Here is a 19,155-nt window from a genome sequence, read left to right as displayed (position 1 = left end):
GTGGTTTTTATAGAAAATTAAACTGAAAACCAAACTTCATTTGGGAACATCTGAAAAGCCGATGAAATTGTTGAACAGCCGCCAAATTCAAGTAAATTAGCCAATTCACCAACCATACCATCCTCACATCGACCACGCATTTTATTAATCGAAGCTTTCATCGCCGCAACATCTGGCAACGCTTGCCTTCTCTTCCTCTTGCTTCTGCGCGAAGAATTTACTTTAAATTGTTTTCGTGTTAAATTGTTTGTTTAAAATGAATCTGGAGGACATTTCGATGATAATGAAACTGTTTGATAGCAACATGCACAAGCTTCAGGGGAATCTACGCTCCTATCAAACCGAAGTGCATCAAATTCACACGGAGCTCACAGAAAAATTGTCGCATTCAGATCCGCTGGACAGGAGTCTCATTCCACTGCACGATCACTTGGTGGCCAGTCTGAGCGAAGTTAATGCACACGTAATGAAGCTGAATCTGCAACTACACATCAACCGCCAGTCTGCCAGATTGGGGGACCATGAATGTTCCGAGAAATCCATCGACAATCCAGATTCGAAGATTCGCTCAGGTTTACAAGCGGATTGTCAGTCCTCGAAGCCGGCCTTCGTGAAATGTCTGCCCTCCTCCGAAACGGAGGAGGTGACCGTCGTGACTGTGCAGGAAGCCTCTTCGACAACCCAGCTCGACGCGATTACAGTGGTCAATGAAAACCTCCCAAAAGAGTGTAAGGCTGATACTCCGCAGCCTGTGGTAAGTTCCAAGAACATGGAACTACAAATAAAGGAGACTATGACTTTCCACAAACAGCTTGATGAGGGTCGTGGTGGTTCCCAGTCTATTGAATGTGATCTCCTCCAACTACAAAAAGAAGAGATCCCAGTGGGCTCGAAGATTGTCGTGGAAACTTTAAAGACTAACAATACAGTGCGTCCCGAAGCTTCCGCTTCAGAAACTTTTGACAATCAGTCCCTTCTGGCTGCGAAACAAAGAACTCAAAAGATTGGAACTGGTATCTGCAATAAGGTCTCCAAGAACACCACTAACAGCAATCCTCCTGAGGTCCCTGCTGCAGCCATCGAAAAAGTTCACGAGCAGCTCCCAAAAACTCAGAAAAACCGATTCCTATTGCCTCCCAAAGGCGGCACTGAGACGACCAGTCGTGGTATCTACAATCAAATCTTGAAGAACACGGCTGCATTTCCAGAGAATACTGTAGTTAATGCCGTTTTAGTGCACGTGGACGAAACGGATAATTGCGTCTATGTGGCCAAATGGGATCCCACTTGTGAAAGGATCAAGAAGCTGCTCCAGCGACAACGGCCATTGAAGGCCTCCGACCAGCTGCCCGACTACGGAGACATTTTTGCTGTTTACGACAGTACCGACAACATCATTTTACGGATCACCATCAACTCAAGTAATGCGGGCGGAGGATATGATGCGTACCTTATCGACTTTGGCAATCACATTCACCTTGTCGGCAACGAAACAATATATAAACTGCCGAACGACATCAAACAGTGGCCGGCACTGGCCATTAGATGCGATTTAATCAACTGTGATATCGACAATATGCATCGCTTCGTTAACACGTTTATTAAGATTCGAGTGCACGAAAACAATGATAATACACTAGTGGCCGAAATGGTCATGGATAGGTTATGCAGACCTACAAAAACAACCACCACTAAATATCGCGCTGGAATAACCGAGGAAGACATAGCCATGCTGAATGAAATCGATGAGAGCACCAGTGATCCTCTGAAGGCAGTTCTTGGATTTCGTCCCAAGGACGAGCAACGCATTTGCCGGCACTACGATCCCAAGCTGAATGGCTGCTTTAAGGGTAAGTTACAGATAATGAAATGAAAATTTGGTTTAAAAGGTAAAGGTTTTAATATTTGCTTATTTGCAAGGTAACAATTGTCGTTTGGCTCATGAGCCCTTTGCTCCAAATGGCGCCACCAAGGATGTGGAACTAGCTAGAGCTCTTCCGGAGACAATCTTTGATACACCAGTGCCTGTTGAAATCGGCAGCACTGTCAGCATCCAGATCACCTTCATTAATGGACCCACCGAGGTTTATGGCCAGTTTTTTGACGGATCTCCGCCGTTGGTGTGGGACACAAAGGATGTGCCAGTTAACAAACGGACCTTCAAGTCGAAACCGCGTCTTCTCGACATTGTACTTGCTCTCTACAGTGATGGTCGCTACTATCGCGCCCAAATAATCAATGAATTTCCCAATGAGTACATGATCTTCTATGTGGATTACGGCAACACGGAGTTCCTGCCCCTGATCTGCTTGGCTCCATGTGAAAACGTGGACAGCTTGAAGCCCCACCGCAGCGTTAGTTTTCACATTGAGGGAGTTGTAAGGTCAAAATATCTGACACACCAAACGACAATGGATTCCATTGAGTATCTCAAGTTAAAGCTGCTAAACATGGTGTTGAATGTACACCTGGTACAGCGCCTGCCGGATGGCTTCCTAATTCGCTTCCTGGACGATTTGAAAGATATACCTAAACAGCTAGTGCAACGCAACTACGCCCAGGCTAGCAAATAAGTCGTGACGATAATGTTAATAAAATGTAATAAAATTTTGAATTATCGCTACTTCGGAGCGATCCCAATAAACTGACTATGTTCCAACATGTTATCCAGATGTCACATGGCTTGATTAATGTCCTATCTTGGGGCTGGTTCAATTATGAGCGCGGAACAGCCATTGGCAAATGACAAACACAAAACTGTCTCGGAACTAAAACAATAAAAATAATTGCCTTTAATGTGCAAAAGCAAAAAATCAAGGGACACCGGTTTGGACGTGGAAGCGCGGATCTGTCGGGTGGGGTGCTAATAGATTATGCCGCAACGATTAGAGAGGCAATAAATACCACCTGGCCGGGATCCCATGCGTGTTTGCTTCGCGGGCGCATATGCGGACTGCGATGACGACAGGTCCTCCTTGTGTCCTCCATTGTCCTGGTGTTGACAATCTAAACGGTTCGGCCAAAAGGGTAATGGGCCTGGCCAAGGGTCACTTTGGGGCACAGTTCGTCGGGGATGTACTCCAGATCACAAACAGGGATAGTTGGCCTTCACAATGGTAATACTTAAATCAGTTTCGGAAGCATTTCCCCTATAAACACCTGCGACATTCCAACCCCTGACAATAATTAGCCTGGTTAAGTGTCAAAAGGATGGCAGACCCCGCGACATGTGTTCCCAACATAATGATGATTATGACCACCCGTACTCAACTACCCCGAAACTTGGATTTGTAGGCATTTTACTAGACGATTACAATTTGGAAGAAGTGTGGACTGTGTGTGGCGCGTTACTTTGCTGATCTGTAAGGAACTGAACTCAATAAACGAAATGGTGAACACAACAAACAGCGAAATCATTTAGTAGTTGGCTCCGCGCTGGGTGCAGAGTCCGCTGGAGATGGATCCCGCCTCCAGGCTCGGACAGTTGACCTTCTGCAGCTCGGCAATGCGCTGCCAGGTCATGTTAAAGTGGCGCGTTGAACGGGCATTGGAGAGCTTGGCGATGGGTCCCAGTGTGCGGTATCCATTGGTAATGAAGCGTATGAATCCCTTGGCCGTTAGGTCCAGCAGAGCGGTCTTCACCTGCGACTCCAGATCGCCACAGGCGAAGGGTCTATTTAGATGATTAGCATTACCATTACCATTAAGTGCATTACTCGATCTGTCTTACTCCTTTTCCAGCATCTCCAGGATGTGCTCCTCGTGGATACCATTGCTGTACTTGGGATGATCCTGAAAGATGCGCACCATGTCCAAAATATAAAGTGGCAAATTGATGTGGTAGCTGTTGAAAGGAAGCCGCAAGGTGGTGGGCTCACATTCCCTGATCGATCCTTCGTCACACATTTCTTTGCTTATAAACATACGATTTCTTTGTACGGTGAATACTTGTTAGGTGAATTCTATTCCGGGACAGGCTGAGCGAAGCCTATTCCTATAACTGTATGATGGGGCAGGGCCCACTTGGTCATGCCCCAGGCCCTGGGTGCTAATGTCATCCAATTAAAGGTGTCATTAACGGTTTGTCCACCGCGAGTCCCCGAGGTTTGCTCCTCAATTACTGACCAAACAAACATCGAAGCAATAAGGTGTTCTACTGTCTAGATTACCCGGTAATTTGTCTAACGCATAAATAGCCTGTGTCCAAAGCGATCCTCCCAATGCATTATGGGTCTCCAGGGTGGGTCAAAAGAAGTATTAGTTTGGTGGTTTGGTAATGCAAACTAATTCAAACCGATTCCAAAACGTACTGCTTGTACATATGTACAATGTATTCCGAATCCATCTCGCTCGACCCTTTGATGGATATTAGACTGCCTCCAATTCTCCAGACATGTCACTCCGGCACGCAATCCATTATGTCCGGGCTCAGCTCTCAGTTGGGCCAAAACACCATAAACGACAACGGTGGCATGACAGTCAAAGGGTTAACTATGTATGGCCCAAACTTTTGCCAACAGATAATAAATTAGCGCATACATTATGAAACGCCATAAGGATGCGACTTCCGGTTGCCGGAGACGGCAAGGACTCCGTGACCCAAACTGCCAATTTGCCCCCGGCAAACAAACAGGTGACACTTTCTCAACCGAAACGGAACGGAACGGGTTGAAGACGACACACGGAGTTCATTTACATGTCGATGGTTGTTGGCTGTGCGGGTTCTTGGATGTCGTGAGTGGGCATATTTGGAAATTTTACGATTTTGAAGAATCATGCTTGATCAAAATAAAGTTGGTAACAACTTTTTGATGTCTTAATAATAGCGGATTAGGCAAATTGCAACTTTCTGACACTGCGGTTTTTTTGCAGTTTTAGCAAATTAAATGCATGAGTAATACTCGAATGATTTTATAGAGATAACCTTTGAAATTTGATAATAATAATATGATAATATTAAAACAACTTGGGCTGAAGGAGAGAGAGAGAGAGAGAGAAAGATAGTCGTATTTAAGTCATGGGATCTACATAACAAGAATTTAGGTTAGGTTACAAATATTGAATAATATTTTTATACATTATTATGTAAAGTTTCTGTGCACACTCTGAATATACATTTGATTCACAGTTGGCTTATCTTACTTTGTCTTTAGCACAACTTAAAATCGTTCTTTAATTCATCTCATATCAGCAATTTTGCAATGCATGTCCACGCCTGTGACGTTTATCGGACGCCATCCGGCGGTATCGATACTTTTGGGACACCGATAGAATTCTCCAGGCAGCAGCTGCCTTGGAAATGACAACTCTTGGATTTAAGCAAGGATTTTTTTTGCGATAATATGCTATATTATATGCTATATGCTATATTAAATAAAAAAAAAAAAAAAAGTTTTTGGAGCTCAGCTAAAAGGAGGGGAACCTATTCCTCTTAGGACTACTGAAATCGATTGGTACACGCTGGAAAAATCCTTTAAATCCTGAAAATCCTTGGAAATAAAAAGTTCATATAGATCAATTGAAGATATGGCTAGAATAACTGATCAAGTACATTGAAGTGATTGGAATTGACAAGAACTAACAGTTTAAGGATCAAGGATAAATAATAGTATATCTATAAATCAATTTATTGGTTAAATTTGGATCGATTCATTTTTATGTAATGACTAAGAATGGTATATCCTTTGTTTAGCTATATAGTAAGATATCCTAAAGGATTACTTTCAGTGAGTGCAATTACTTTTGGGCCTTCCACCACGCCTCTTTCATACTATTACCGCTGTTATCGTGGAACATTCGTCCACAAAATGCCGGTCGATAGCCAGGGTCACTCTCATTGGTCAGCGCATGGACAATAGGTAAGCCTTACTATCTCCGCCCCACCACATAACAGTTGGCCAACTCCAAGGGCCAAGAAGTGGGCGGCTGGCGGGGTGAGGGCGACTGGACTGGGCTGGGGCATGTAATCTGGCTAACCAGTTATATGAAGTCCTTGTAACCGGGCAGCACAAATAAATGCCATGCGGCCCCGGCCAAGTGTCATGTATTTGACGAATAATTACAGTCAACATTGCGTGATTGGTTGAATCAGCCGGCGATGGAGGGTTGTGGCTGGCTTAGAATTAGCCCCAAAATGGGTGTGTGTGTGTGTGTGTGTACGTGGGGGGGAGTTGTGTGACAAGAACCTATAATTACCGCGGCAGGCAGGTGGTCGCCAGTAGCGGGCTCCTTAGCCAGGAGCTGGATTCAGATATAGCCCGGCCGTCGGCGCGAACGGAAGTCACCGATAAAGGATGCACTCGCCCGCCCAGTCGCCCATCCTGGATGTCACCGAGACCGTATCGATGCACTCCGAACTGGATGCGGAACTGGAGTCCAAGAACAATCCGTCCTACTCCATTTCCATTCCCCAGAATCTCCGATTGACCGGTCTGGGCTTTCCCGGCATGATCGGTGCCAAGAGATCGTCGGAATCTCTGCCCGCCTTCGAGTATATCGCACCACCAAGTCACGCTCTCCAGGCCCTGGAATTTCCGCTGATGGAGCTCAATCGTGTGGGCGTGATTGGAGGCGGCATGTTTCCGGGTTTTGTGCACCGTCGCGTCCGCGGCGAAAAGCGACCCATTCCGGAGGCTCAAAAGGATGCCAAGTACTTTGAGCGCCGCAAGCGAAACAACGAGGCGGCCAAGAAGTCCAGGGATGCTCGGAAAATCCGCGAGGATAGGATAGCATTCCGTGCGGCGCTGCTGGAGCAGGAGAACTCCATTCTGCGGGCGCAGGTCTTGGCGCTTCGGGATGAACTGCAAACGGTGCGCCAGCTCCTCGGAGCGACAACAGCCGGCGGCATGTTGTCCATGGCCAGGCAGGTGTGACTTGTCGGATGAGTTACCAGGTGGCGGGAGCAGATGGAAAAGTGTACATATCAATGAGGGAAGCTAGTGAGATTATTTAGATTGATGTTAATAAATGTTTAAAATAAATACTAAGGATATTCTAATAATATACTCATATATTCATATATACGTATGCAAGTGCCCCTTAAAAAAATATGTTATTCAGTTATATTGGCCCATCTACTAAGTTAAGGAATATATTCCTAAATCACAATAGTGCTATAAATTCATATATATCATTTATATATCACAAACTGTGCAATAGAAACCATTAAAATTGATTAAAAGTGAGTAGGACTAGTTCGAGTTTATTTCATTTTAGAAAAGTTTTCAACAAACACGCATACAAATAATTAGAAAATATTTAACAAGCTAGTAGTCCAGAGTGCGCGACTGCACCCTTCCAGACGAGTCCAGGATGAGCAGAACCTGTTCCTGTCCAGAACTGCGAGCACCGGCAATGTCCGTCACCTTGAGGCGAGTGTCCATTGGCTCCTCCACGGATAACTCCCTGTCGCGATAGAAATCGTAGTGACGCACAGTGCCATTGGTGAGGGCAGAAAGCTGCCAGCCGTCGCTGGAGAGGATCAGGGCCTGGACGAGATGCTGGCGCAGACCGCTGCCGCTTAGGAGCAGCTGCTGGTCAAAGACCCTCATTTCGTAGGAACGTCTGGGTCGCTCAATCAGCTCCAGAGCTGTGTTGGGTCGGGCATCGTAAGATGGATTGTGATCCATCTGCTGGTCAAATGATCTTCGCTCGTTGAGTATGATGTTTTGAATGGCACACGATTTGCCCGTCTCGGGATCGGGCTCATCCGTGGCCGGCGGAAGTCCGGTCTTGGGCCTGTGCTGATTCCTCTGGCGCTGCCGCTGCCGCTGATTGCAGTTGAGTATCATCACAGATCCATTGGACAGACCCACGGCCACATAGTTCTCGTTGGAGAGCACACACAACGAGGTGGGGAACAGGAAACGACTTTCGTTCACAGCGATCCTCGAGAAGCGTTCCGTCTTCAAACTACGCGTGCAGCAGAGCACAAAGTTCCGATTGGTGCACACGTAGATGAGCTCACTGCCCGTATCGATGCTGGTGAAGCGCAGGCCCTGCAGTCCCTGTCCCTGGAGCGCCGTGGTCAGCGTTTGCGTCTCATTCAGCTCGCGCAGCACATCATCGCTGTAGATGTTGCCCTGGAACAGGGACTTGGTCTTCTCGTACGCACTCTGATGGCTCTTCAGGAGGCGTCGCTCCAGATAGCTCCTCAGATCACAGCTGCCACTCTGCAGGAGCTTCACCCGTGCCCATGGCGAACTGAATTCGTTGCTGTTGCTGGACGAGGCGCCCTCCACCAGGGTCCACATGGTCAGCAGGCCGGAGTCGTTCAGCGAGGCGTACTGTCAAAGGATTGCATATATGATTAAATTTATGTATCCATATAGATCTTTATATTTGTTGCAATATATGTATTTAGTTAATTGGAAGAATAAATTAATAAATGTATACTAAATTAAAACCTACCTGAACTTCCTTGTACGTCATCTGCAATCCACTAGTTGCAGCTACTCCTCCAGTACTCAAGTGTGATCTGAAGCTGCGCACATCCACCACGGCGCCCAGATCCATGGCATTTACCTCCTTGTCCTGTTGCTCCGGCATGGGAACCACCGATTGTGTGGCTGCAAAATGGGTTAGATGGCCATCCAACTTGGAACAGTAGCTGTGCGTCTCGCGCAGATCCCACATAGCCACACTGCCATCTCTCAGTCCGGCCACCACGATATCCTGGGCCTGTCCAGAGAGTGCCACACGACTGACTTCCGCCCAGGTGGAGAGCAGGCGCAACGGCTGGCCGGGATTGGCCAGTGACCACACCATTAGCAGGCTGGCAAAGTCCTCCTTATAGACATTGCTGTCCGGAGGACACTCATGCACGGTGACCACCAGGTGTCCATTTCCGGCACTTCCAAATATTCGGCGCACAGGCAGAGCGTTTAGCAGTCCAGTCTGAAGTGGTACATGTCGAGGACTATTCCCCTGGCCGTGGTTTTTATTGCCCTCCAAAACCAGTCCCATAAGTCTGCCAGCCTTGTGAAGAAACGAATTCAGTCGCTCCAGATCCGTGCTCTTGGCCAATCTCTTTTGCTGCAGTTGCTGGGAGCGCGTCTGCTCCTGGCGATGCAGTTGCTCCAATCGAGAAATGCTAGCTTCGTATTCATCTGCAGGTTGCTTGCTCCATGTTTCATCCAGCTCTGCATCGACACTACAGCTGAGGACGCATTGCCCACCATAGTGGGGTGGATGCTGGGTCCAGCTGCTACGACTGTGCACCTCCAGAGTCTGGCACTCGCCGTCCATTTGGGGCGACTGCGTCTGCGTGGCTACTTGACTGGCATTCAGCTTTCCATAGCTCTGCATGAATCCCTCGTAGCTGAGCGGCTTCATCTCGAACAGGTGGTAGTTCAGTTGGTCGAAACGCAATTTGGCCATCAGCTCTTCGCCGCGTCGACTGATCACGGGATGGGAAACGAATCCCGAGTAGCCACCGTAGTACACGTTAGCCTCTCCACTCCGGGGCTTCTCCAAGCCAGTGGTGCTGATGCCGGAGTCCAGTTGCTCTGAGTTGGCCATCGAATTGGTATCGAAGCTATCATACTGATTCTGAGTGGACAGACTGCTCAAGGGATTCCTGCGCAAATGCATGTCATAGTGACCTGAGTCCAATTTCCGCTCATGATCCTTGTCGCGTTGGATCACCGTGATGGGATTTTGGGTGGGCTCCGAATCCTCTTCCTCCCGCTCCTCCTCCACTTCCGCCTCGGAGGATGAGGTTTCCTGCGCTTCATCGGATTCCTCCTCCTCGGGCGTGCTGGCATCGGTTTCGAAATCCGATTCATAGGACTCAAAGTCATCGGAGTAGTGATCGGATTCTGGTTCTGTCTTTTTGGCTTCACCGAACTTGACTTCAAAGGCCACTGGCTGTTTCACAGGCTCTGCTTCCTTCGTCTCCACTTCGCACCTTTGCTTGGCGGATTCACGCTTAAGGATAACCACTTCCTCGGGATCCAAGGTGCGTGTATAAGTTCTAGATCTTGCTGGAACAACACGAGCATCTCCCTTGGAAGGAGACAGGGGCTTGTGCTCCTTTTTGGACTGTGCAACAGGGGAGTATTCTTTTGATGAAGGCGTGGGCGATTCCTTCTCCTGCTCCCCCTGTCCTCTGCGCTTTTGCGGTGGCGAGGCGACCGTAACACTGTGATACGTGTCCAGAACTGCATTGGGCTTCGATTTGGCCACTGGCTTCGCGGTCTTGGTGGTCTTGGACTGCAGGGGTGGGTTTGTGGTCGTGGCTGTGTGTCTGGTGGTGGCACGCAATGCACCTGGGGACGGAGTGGTCCTCTTGCTCAAGGACTCACTTTCCTTGTTTTTCCCCGTGGCTAATGGCTTTTTGCTGGTGGTCGTAGGTTGCGCTGCTGTTGTGGTTTTCCTCGCAATTTTTTCACCTTCCAAGCTATCCGGTTGTTTGGCCAGTGACCTTCGCTCCTTCGATTCCCTTGTGGTGGCCGGTACACTTGTTGCTGGTGATTTAGTGACCTTCCTTGGCACTTCCGTTTTGACCTGCAATCCGAAAAGATTTTTGAAATCTTAACGGCTTGTCGGTGTGCTGAGCACTGTTCCTCAGCATTTTACAACACTGACCCAATCTTAACATATTTTTTTTGTGTGTGTCGATCGGTTCGTTTATTAGTTTTAATTGAATGCTATTACATATGTGCTGCGCTATTAAAATGCTAAGGTGTGTGCTATTGGGCAATAAGGCTTTGATTGCCATTAACTCGAAAACTAAGCTGCAAATCTAACAGTGCGCCAGGTGTAAATGGTAAAAAGTTCGTTTGTTTGGTTTTTGTGAGCGAGTGAAATTGATGTGCAAATAAGTGAAATCGCTGTTGGCTGCCAATCAATGGAAAGGTTTACTATATATTTGTGCTTTTTATATATATATTTTCTGCCGTTTTTAAGTGCCTTTCTTTGGGCTTACGTTTTTGCTGCTGGTTCGCCCCGCATTTCTTGACATTTTAGAAGGAATAAATGCTGTTTAATGTGCTTAAATATACTGCGAATTAATAGAAGTAAATGCCGTATGCCACGTAAATTTAATCAATCGTAATGCAGCTCAGTTGTGACATTTTTTCCTGTTTCCCTGGCAACCAAATCCTTGTACATAGCAACAACAAAGCGGCCAGTAATAACACAATCAGCTGATCGCCAGTGCTGAAAAGAGCTGGCATGCTTAAATGCAACTGGTAGGTATTAAGAAAGGTTTCATTAAATTTAGTTATTTCTTTTCAGCGTTTATTACAATGTGATGCTTTAATTAATAGCGTAGAACTCTGAACTGTTTAAACTTAAACTTAAACCACCTTTGATTAGCTAATGTTATCGATTGTTCATCCGATATTTTTCTATCGACAATAACCGCCCTTTTTCAAATTTAAAAAGTCCGTTTGGGTGATAAAGCTCTGTTTGAAGCCATTGTTATTCTTAACTTAAGTTTAGCGTAATATCACAATAAATAAGATTAGTGTTGAGCTCAGGACTAGGCAAACAGCTGACCCACTACAAATAATAAGCAGGCAAGCAATTTCCCCAAGTTATGACTGGATTTCATGGCTCCACTCTCGTCGAAATTCCTGTAGTACTGGGTATTGGCATACCGATCGTAGATGTGCTCCATCACGCGCTTGGCATTGTCGCGGTGCAGCTCCTGGAGGCCCAGAAGGCCATCGGTGTCGTCCCGGAACAGCACATTGTTTCTTTTATCGAAGATGCCGTAGAGGGTAAATGGACGCGTCTCACTCTTGTACTTCCTACCAAACAACTGATCCATATCCCGCAAAGAGTTATAGATCTCATTGCGTCGCGTCAGCGAGGAGTTGTGCGTCATCAGGTGGCCACGGGTGGTCCAATGAAGGTAGCAGTACTCAAAGTGGGAGCGCTTCTCAATGCCGCCGTATGGGCACAACACCCGGAAATCCTTGTGATTACCAGGAGTCAACCAATTCGAGGTGAGGTTGCCGGCCACATACTTCTTGTACACATCCGAGCTGAGAAAGGCCACGTCGGCGCCCTCGGAAAGGCAACGCAGGGCACCTTCGTCGCCCTGGTAGTGAAGAGGACACTTGCGGCCGCTCTGGGGATTCCACAAACAGGAGTCGCGGTGGAAGAAAGAGTGCAGCGATTGCACCTTGCCAGTGGCATTGACAATAGTCTCCTGAACGGACAAATGGGCAGCTCCCTCGAAGGATGGCAAGCAGGCTCTGGCTCCTTTGAGATCCTTAAAGCTCTCGAACTTGGCATCCTTGTGTACGAGCGCAATGGTCACATACCGATCATGCATATCCGCTGCGAACTCGAATAGCAGTGGCACTAGATTGTAATCCCGCTGAGCTTTCACGCGCATTTCCTGGTCCACCAACACCACATCTGTTTCCTTGAACTTGGTATTATCCAGGCACTGTTGTACATCTATGGTGCGGACGCACTGAATGTTCGGTTGCACACCATAAACTTGGGAAGCCTCCTGCAGCCAAGAGCACTTGATGTGCTGGATGATGGAAGTGGTGCAGAAGACAATGGAACGCGGCGGATTGCATTCCGGGAAGCTGTAGGCGGACTGGAATGCGGTGGCCTGGTCCAGGTAGTCATCAATAGCTATCACATTATCCAGTGGCACAGTGAAAACGTGATAAGTCTCCAGCAGGCTGAGCAGCGCATGCTGCCAACTATCTGGCTCGTCATGATTGAGTCCAGTGACCAGACGCTGCACTTGGGCGGCATGGGTGCGACGGGCAGCCACCACGGGCCACGGCTTGGCCACCCAAACGCATGGTTGACTGGCGTTCAATGGCTGCAGATGACCATCCGGGCAGAGATAGCTGAAGTCCGAGGGATTCGACTGGGCCGGAATGCCAGAGAACTAGAAGAAGTCAAGATAGTTTTTCAGAAATACTTAAAGCAAAGATTGCATGCATCAAACTCACTCCAAAATGACTGCGCACATCATCCAGACGAGCCCAGGCCACGTTGCCGCCACCACTGGTCAGACAATAGAGAGCTCCGCGGCGTCCCCAGTGCTTGTCGGTCTGGTCACAGCTATCCGGTTCGTAGCACATCTCGCACAGCGAGGGATATCGGTTCTTTAGGATGCGATCCTGCTTGGGATCGGGCACCCAAGGACCAGCCTTGCAACTGGGACCGAAATACTTGGCTGTGGATGCTATCCGATCCTCCGTGACGGTCATTTCGGGATCACAGGTCTTTGATACCATGGCAGCTTCAAAGTACTGTAAAGGAGTCATATAGAATCAGAACTGGAGTATTTTTATGAGTTAGCCATTAAGGTGACCTACATTAGCCAGGACCTCCGTCCAGTGATTGCCCAGACCGTAGCCAGGATGGCACAGCCTTGCCCCTCGAAGATCATGAACTGTATGGATATTGGCGTTGTTGTCCACCACCGCCACAATTTCGTACTCGAAGTGCGACTCGTGGGAGCGCAACTCGCTGGCCACCAGGATCTCCACGCTGGCCCAGCGGGCGGCCACCAGATCCTCCGAGGTGAGCACTCCAAAGTGGGCGGTGCCCTTGTGGATACGCCTCACGCAATCCAATCGATCCACGCCGATGACGCACTCGATGTTGCTCTTCGCCTCCAGCAGCGGACAGAACTTGGGGGTTTTCCGATAAACGCCACGCGATTCCACCACACAAACACGCACTGCGGGAGGAGGCGGAGGAGGAGGAGCAAGTTAATCTTTGTATAAAGTTTGGACATCTGCTTAGTATACGATCGGCGAAAAACCAGTTACTAGCCGCGGCATTAATTATGATTGTGTTTATTTTGAAGTATCTTTCGCATGCAGTTTTTCGAAAAAGATATTATCTGAGCGGGGTATTTCACCTGTCTGCTTTAAATTAAAAATTCCCCTCAGGTAACGCAGTTGTCGGGGAAAACCTGATTAAGTGCGCTGCATTCGCAGAATTCGCTTAGTGGTGCAAACTGGAGACAAGTCAGTTCTGCCCGGACGCTTTTTTGGGCAGTGGATCACGAGCTCCAAGGTCGGGACAGGTTTTTTGATCGGCTGTCTCTAGCGGATTTTGATTACACCCGGTGGAGTGCCGAAGGTCGTCTGCTCTCTCGCATTGCATTTCGATTAAAAGATACATGATTGGTGGTTTTTGAAACGGTGTTTTATGAACCTGACTGTGTAGGAATTGTAATTAAAAGTTTATTTTTACTCTAAACCACTTTTTAGACTGACTAACATTGTTGCTTGAAAAGATAGCATATATATTTGACATATAATCAGCTGCTGTCAGCCTTTACAGCTTCATATTTCATAGTTTAATGCCATGGATGATTGGTAAAGGAACATAACTTCAGGAGTTAACACTCTAATCTTGCTAATAATTGAGATACATCTTAGTTAAGCTTTAACAATAATTTTAATTACAATCACAAGCTCATCTATCACTTATCGCTATTCGTCTACTAATTTCGCCGTTTGCATACTTTTTTATTTGTGTTTCCAGACAAAAGGCAATACGCCCCTCATCTTTGATTGACTTACATTTTCCATCATCGGGCGGTTGCACAGCCACGCACATTGATATTGATAAGAACGAGGCAAACAGCCCCACCAAAATAAGTGTAAGCCACTGCATTCTGAGCTTCGATTGCGTCAACTGCTCGTCAATTGTGAATTCTCACTGGAGATCGGCTAATAGTCGGGATTAGGTTAGTTACTCAATGACTAGTTGGCTTCAAGCCCGAACCACTCGCATTGGAAGATCGACGGCGACTGAAGCCAGCCCTCTCCCAGATGCCAGCGAGTAAAACCAGATCCGAGCAAGCTCCAAGCTCCGGCTGCAGAACGAGATCGCCAGTGGATAATAATGGAATACAAAGCAGCTACGCACAGCTGATGATGAGTCAGGCGGGGTTTTTTGGATAGCTCTCTGATTGATTAGCGCCTTTTGGGAGAGAATCTAAGCGGGGATTACCTGTTTACCTGTGTAAACAAAAACATTAATCCTATGCATTAAGCAGCTGACCAGTCTGCGCTTTATCAATTATGGTTGGGCCCTATTGTATGTATATACCCACCATATGATTGACGGACGGCTTATCGGCCAACTTGACTTATCAGTTTCCATACGAACTGCATGCCTTTCGGCATTGTTTGCTTGCCTCAGTCTCTGACCGCAGCTCTTGGCGTCCATATACTCGTACAACTTGATCTCAGGGAAATCGTCACTTGTGGGTGGATTATTTTAATCGCGTGAACCTAATTGCTCGACAGATAATCAATATACTTAATTAACACTGTACACAGTCGCGCAATTTCATTGTATTCAAAACTTTTGCTCATCACAACTTAACGTAGTCAAGTGAAGCACTTCTATGGCTTCCCGGTTAAAACTTGAGTTAGCATCATTCACGCACCTTGGGTTTTTTTCCGTAACTCCCCTGCTATTTCTAGGGATTTCTAAATTGTGTTTGATTAATGATCAATCTACGAAAGTTGAAAGTTGGTGCCAACGATTATTATTATTTCGGGTTTGGCAAAATAGCAATTTTTTCTGTGTCAAGTTTACAAGTGATTTGGTACCGCAAACCGGTTTTTATTAACAAAGTATATATAAGTTATATGGAACTTACACAACGCGCGCAATAACTAATTGAGTTGGATGGCACAAGTGGGAATCTGGGATCTTGGGCATGCCTCAAAGGCATATTTATTATGGCAGGCCCTAAAATCTTTATCGCACATACGGTCTTAATCAAGATAAGATTCGTTGTTCCGGAGTGCTATGCTCCTTTGGCTATCTCAATAGAACTTTTATGCAGCCGATTACAGACTTCTATATAGTCTGGACTAGCATCTTATCGCGATGTGATTAGATATAGTTTAGCATTCTCTGATTTACATCCATATGGCTGTGACTATTTAAACACTCTCACCACCAGACGACAGATCCCTTAAGAGCGTCGAACGGCGAAGGCAGACGTGCGAAAATTATGATCTTATCTGGGTAGGAGGCACCTGCTCACCCGGCATAACCAGAGGATTGCATGGAAACATCCGAACTGTGATACACTAGCCATAACCAACAGACTGGACAATGGTGCGATTGAACAGGCGCCTGCTGCCCATCAAGGCACATTTCTTCTTTTTCATGGCGGGTGAGTGTAAAGTTATATCTTAACAATCCAAAATTAGAGCCGATTTCGCAATTCTTGTTATTCTTTCGTATCAAAATGTTCTTATCGCTGACATTATCGAATATACGATGGTAAAATCTGCTGCAATTTTAGGAAAATTTCTTGGAAATCAGTCGGAACATTTTTAAAATGATGTGCAAATTGTCTACTTTTAGCCATGGGACCCATACTGCCGCAACTGTCGGTGATCGGCAAGCAGATCGGTGTTCCACCGGATGTTATGGGCTATATTACGGCCGCCTTGCCCCTACTCTATGTTTTAGCCAAACCCTTGGTGGGTTTCCTAGCCGATTATTTCACGGTGAGCTTGATATGCACAGTAACTAATAATAAATATACTAACTAACTAAAATCTCCCTTGCAGAGCCTGCGCAAGTTCATCTTCATCGCCCTTATCCTCATCATGACACTGGCCTTCGCCGGCTTCTATTTCCTGCCCGACAACTCACATTTCATCCCATTGGCCGAGGGAAGTGCCCAATGGAATGTGACGTTACTGGGGAATCCAAACGATTGCAATGCTATTATCCAATCCTCCAAAGCATTTTGTCAAACCACGCACCAGGCAAAATGCATTCAGGAAAAGGAAGTAGGAGAATTCTCAGCTCTAATTGTAGCCAACGAGTCGGGCCTCAATCTCAACCAGAATCTGCTTCATGGCAACGAGAGTTACCACATCTGCCTCACGCAACCAGCAACCATCGATTGGATCAATGCATCCTGCGAGGTGCGCCACGTAAATAGCTGCATCTATGGAGCTGGCAAGTTCTGGCTGTTCGTATGCCTGCTCTGCATTGGAATCGTTGGCTTCAACGTGACGAACTCCATATCCGATGCCTGTTGCTTCGACCTTCTGGGCGATGAAGAGCAGGAAAAGTATGGAGCACAACGGGTGTGGGGCACCATAGGTTTTGGAGCCACTGCCATGCTGGCTGGAATCGTAGTGAACTGGTGGACCACGGATGCGGTCAAGAGTCTGACGCCTGCCTTGATCATCATGTGCGTGTTCAGTTTGCTTGACCTGTTTAGTGTGTCCAAGCTGAAGCTGCCGAAACTGGGTGGATCCGAGTCCATCTGGAGCGATGTTTGGCAATTGGTGCGCAAGCCACCCATTCTGGTCTTCCTGTTCTTCGCCACGATGGCGGGCATCATTGACTCCTTCATCATCTACTTCATGTTCTGGCACTTGGAGCAGGTGGCTGAGGCCACTGGTTACATGCACCAGATCAAGTTGATCGAAGGTCTGGTGGTGGCCGCCGAGTGCCTAGCCGGCGAGGTGCCCTTCTTCTTCTACAGCGGAAAGATCATCAAGAAACTGGGCTATGTGCATTGCATGAGCATGTGCTTTTTCTTCTACGCTGTGCGACTGTCGCTGATTTCGTGGATTCCCAATCCCTGGTATCTGGTGGGCGTGGAGCTCTTTTTCCAGGGCATTACCTATGCCTTGTGCTACACGTGCATAGTGGCCTACGCCTCGGCGGTGGCTCCTCCGGGAACATCGGCCACCGTTCAGGGATTGATGGCCGGCATGGACGATGGACTTGGCTTCTCCATCGGATCCCTAATCGGCGGACTCATGTTCAAAAGCCTGGGAGGACGAGAGAGCTTCAAATACTTTGCCATAGCCGCCATTTGTACATGCGTAGCACACATTGTTATACGTCCCACCTCCAGGAAGAGGCAATTCCTGCCGAAACAGGGATATGCTCCGCCCACGGAACAGGAGATCAAGCAGCCGCCCGCTCAGGAAATGGATGAGATTCGTTTAGGATAGACATAGTAACATCACATGCCATTTTTGTTGCATATTTTTGTACGCATTTTTTACGAGAAAAAAAAAAGAAAGACAAGTTGTCCAAAAGTTGAATGACTTTGCTCTCGGTTTTTGTTTGTTCGATTCGATTGTTGGCGCACACGCGATCTCAAGTGCTCCGGCCCCTCCAGCTGTCAATATGGTTATATAATACCCGAGCATCGTACAAAAGAACCCATTGAAAGTGAATCTGGGGCCAGGCAGATGCCTCGCTTAAATGGCGAGTGATTCCCACTCCATATATTAACGAAACTGGCCCGATCGGCCTGTTCCAATGATCGAGAATTGAAAGTCTGTTACGGGTTTGACACTCAACTGCATGCTTGGGATTTTAGTTAAGTTTGAGAGTTGTAGTTCTAATTTAACAACTTAAAATATCCATATTTCTACTGATTTCTCGGATACACCTTTCCGAAATAACTACAAAATTTAAAGGAATTAGGGATTGATATGTTTTCCAATCTTTGTCGCCTAGTGTTGATAATTTATGCTCGAGTGTGGGCCACACTTCAGAGCTGTCCAAATGAGTGCTTGTAAAAATTAGATTGGCCCAAGTCGAGTTCCGAATCTCACAGCAAACTGGATGGCTATATAAGCCATGAGTTACCATTAGAAGCCTGCATTGTTTCTAGAAGATGTGGCCCATTTGGCTGCTGGTGCTCTTATCGCTATCACTGGCCACTGGCCGCCAGGTGGGCAGATGCAGTTTGGCCCGGCAGCTCTATCGCTATGGAATGGCCTACAACGAGCTGCCCGACTGGCTGTGCCTCGTGGAGGGCGAGAGCTCCTTCAACACGAAAGCCATCAATCCCTCGAACGTGGATGGATCCGTGGACTGGGGTCTCTTCCAGATCAACGATCGCTACTGGTGCAAGCCGGCGGATGGTCGTCCCTCCAACGATCTCTGTCGCTTGCCCTGCCGCCTGCTGTTGAGCGACGATATCCGGTATTCCATTGCCTGTGCGAAGTACATCAGGAAACAGCAAGGATTCTCCGCCTGGGTGGCTTGGAACAATCGATGTCAGGGTGTTAAGCCCAATGTGAATCACTGCTTCCGGCGGCGCCACAGAAATTCGGGTTGAGCATCGGTAATTAGGAGTTTCTAAATATATTTTGTTGCTTAGCTTTTAAGTTGATCCAATAAAGGGACTTAAAAAGGAAGATTGAT

The 19,155-nt window shown here is 47.2% G+C and overlaps 7 protein-coding genes across 9 annotated transcripts; 4 read left to right on the top strand and 3 right to left on the bottom strand.

Moving 5' to 3' along the window:
* The first annotated feature begins 36 nt into the window (after nt 1-36).
* On the top strand, nt 37-2,644 carry LOC117137287. The gene is made up of 2 exons (XM_033298661.1): nt 37-1,850; nt 1,921-2,644. The coding sequence occupies exons 1-2, from the start codon at nt 257-259 to the stop codon at nt 2,571-2,573; spliced, it is 2,247 nt and encodes a 748-aa protein (XP_033154552.1). The 5' UTR covers nt 37-256; the 3' UTR covers nt 2,574-2,644.
* A 638-nt stretch (nt 2,645-3,282) lies between these two features.
* On the bottom strand, nt 3,283-3,994 carry LOC117137289. Its single transcript, XM_033298663.1, has 2 exons — nt 3,731-3,994; nt 3,283-3,673 (listed from the first exon to the last, which is right to left on the bottom strand). The coding sequence occupies exons 1-2, from the start codon at nt 3,922-3,924 to the stop codon at nt 3,418-3,420; spliced, it is 450 nt and encodes a 149-aa protein (XP_033154554.1). The 5' UTR covers nt 3,925-3,994; the 3' UTR covers nt 3,283-3,417.
* Nucleotides 3,995-6,293: 2,299 nt separating this feature from the next.
* Nucleotides 6,294-6,872, top strand: LOC117138606 (thyrotroph embryonic factor). The gene has a single exon (XM_033300814.1). The coding sequence runs from the start codon at nt 6,294-6,296 to the stop codon at nt 6,870-6,872; it is 579 nt and encodes a 192-aa protein (XP_033156705.1).
* Nucleotides 6,873-7,237: 365 nt separating this feature from the next.
* LOC117138564 lies at nt 7,238-10,600 on the bottom strand. Its single transcript, XM_033300724.1, has 3 exons — nt 10,588-10,600; nt 8,410-10,532; nt 7,238-8,285 (listed from the first exon to the last, which is right to left on the bottom strand). The coding sequence occupies exons 1-3, from the start codon at nt 10,598-10,600 to the stop codon at nt 7,266-7,268; spliced, it is 3,156 nt and encodes a 1,051-aa protein (XP_033156615.1). The 3' UTR covers nt 7,238-7,265.
* Nucleotides 10,601-11,256: 656 nt separating this feature from the next.
* On the bottom strand, nt 11,257-14,635 carry LOC117138246 (transferrin). The gene is made up of 4 exons (XM_033300197.1): nt 14,520-14,635; nt 13,299-13,666; nt 12,930-13,232; nt 11,257-12,865 (listed from the first exon to the last, which is right to left on the bottom strand). The coding sequence occupies exons 1-4, from the start codon at nt 14,611-14,613 to the stop codon at nt 11,486-11,488; spliced, it is 2,145 nt and encodes a 714-aa protein (XP_033156088.1). The 5' UTR covers nt 14,614-14,635; the 3' UTR covers nt 11,257-11,485.
* LOC117138247 (major facilitator superfamily domain-containing protein 6) lies at nt 14,511-18,041 on the top strand. Of its 3 annotated transcripts, none has more exons than XM_033300200.1 (4): nt 14,511-14,599; nt 15,920-16,135; nt 16,330-16,475; nt 16,539-18,041. In XM_033300200.1, the coding sequence occupies exons 2-4, from the start codon at nt 16,075-16,077 to the stop codon at nt 17,946-17,948; spliced, it is 1,617 nt and encodes a 538-aa protein (XP_033156091.1). In that variant the 5' UTR covers nt 14,511-14,599; nt 15,920-16,074; the 3' UTR covers nt 17,949-18,041. The 3 variants fall into 3 exon arrangements, with proteins under 3 accessions (XP_033156091.1, XP_033156090.1, XP_033156089.1); XM_033300199.1 differs by having other exon boundaries at nt 14,598-14,686; XM_033300198.1 differs by lacking the exon at nt 14,511-14,599 and adding an exon at nt 15,119-15,208.
* A 116-nt stretch (nt 18,042-18,157) lies between these two features.
* Nucleotides 18,158-19,132, top strand: LOC117138252 (lysozyme P). Its single transcript, XM_033300212.1, has one exon. It carries the CDS (start codon nt 18,623-18,625, stop codon nt 19,067-19,069), a length of 447 nt encoding a protein of 148 aa, XP_033156103.1. The 5' UTR covers nt 18,158-18,622; the 3' UTR covers nt 19,070-19,132.
* Nucleotides 19,133-19,155: the final 23 nt, after the last annotated feature.

The sequence above is a fragment of the Drosophila mauritiana genome, chromosome 2R (assembly GCF_004382145.1).
Source record: "Drosophila mauritiana strain mau12 chromosome 2R, ASM438214v1, whole genome shotgun sequence".
Taxonomy (NCBI): domain Eukaryota; kingdom Metazoa; phylum Arthropoda; class Insecta; order Diptera; family Drosophilidae; genus Drosophila; species Drosophila mauritiana.
The sequence above is the reverse complement of the archived record's forward strand: the minus strand, read 5'-3'. Positions and strand labels throughout refer to the sequence as shown.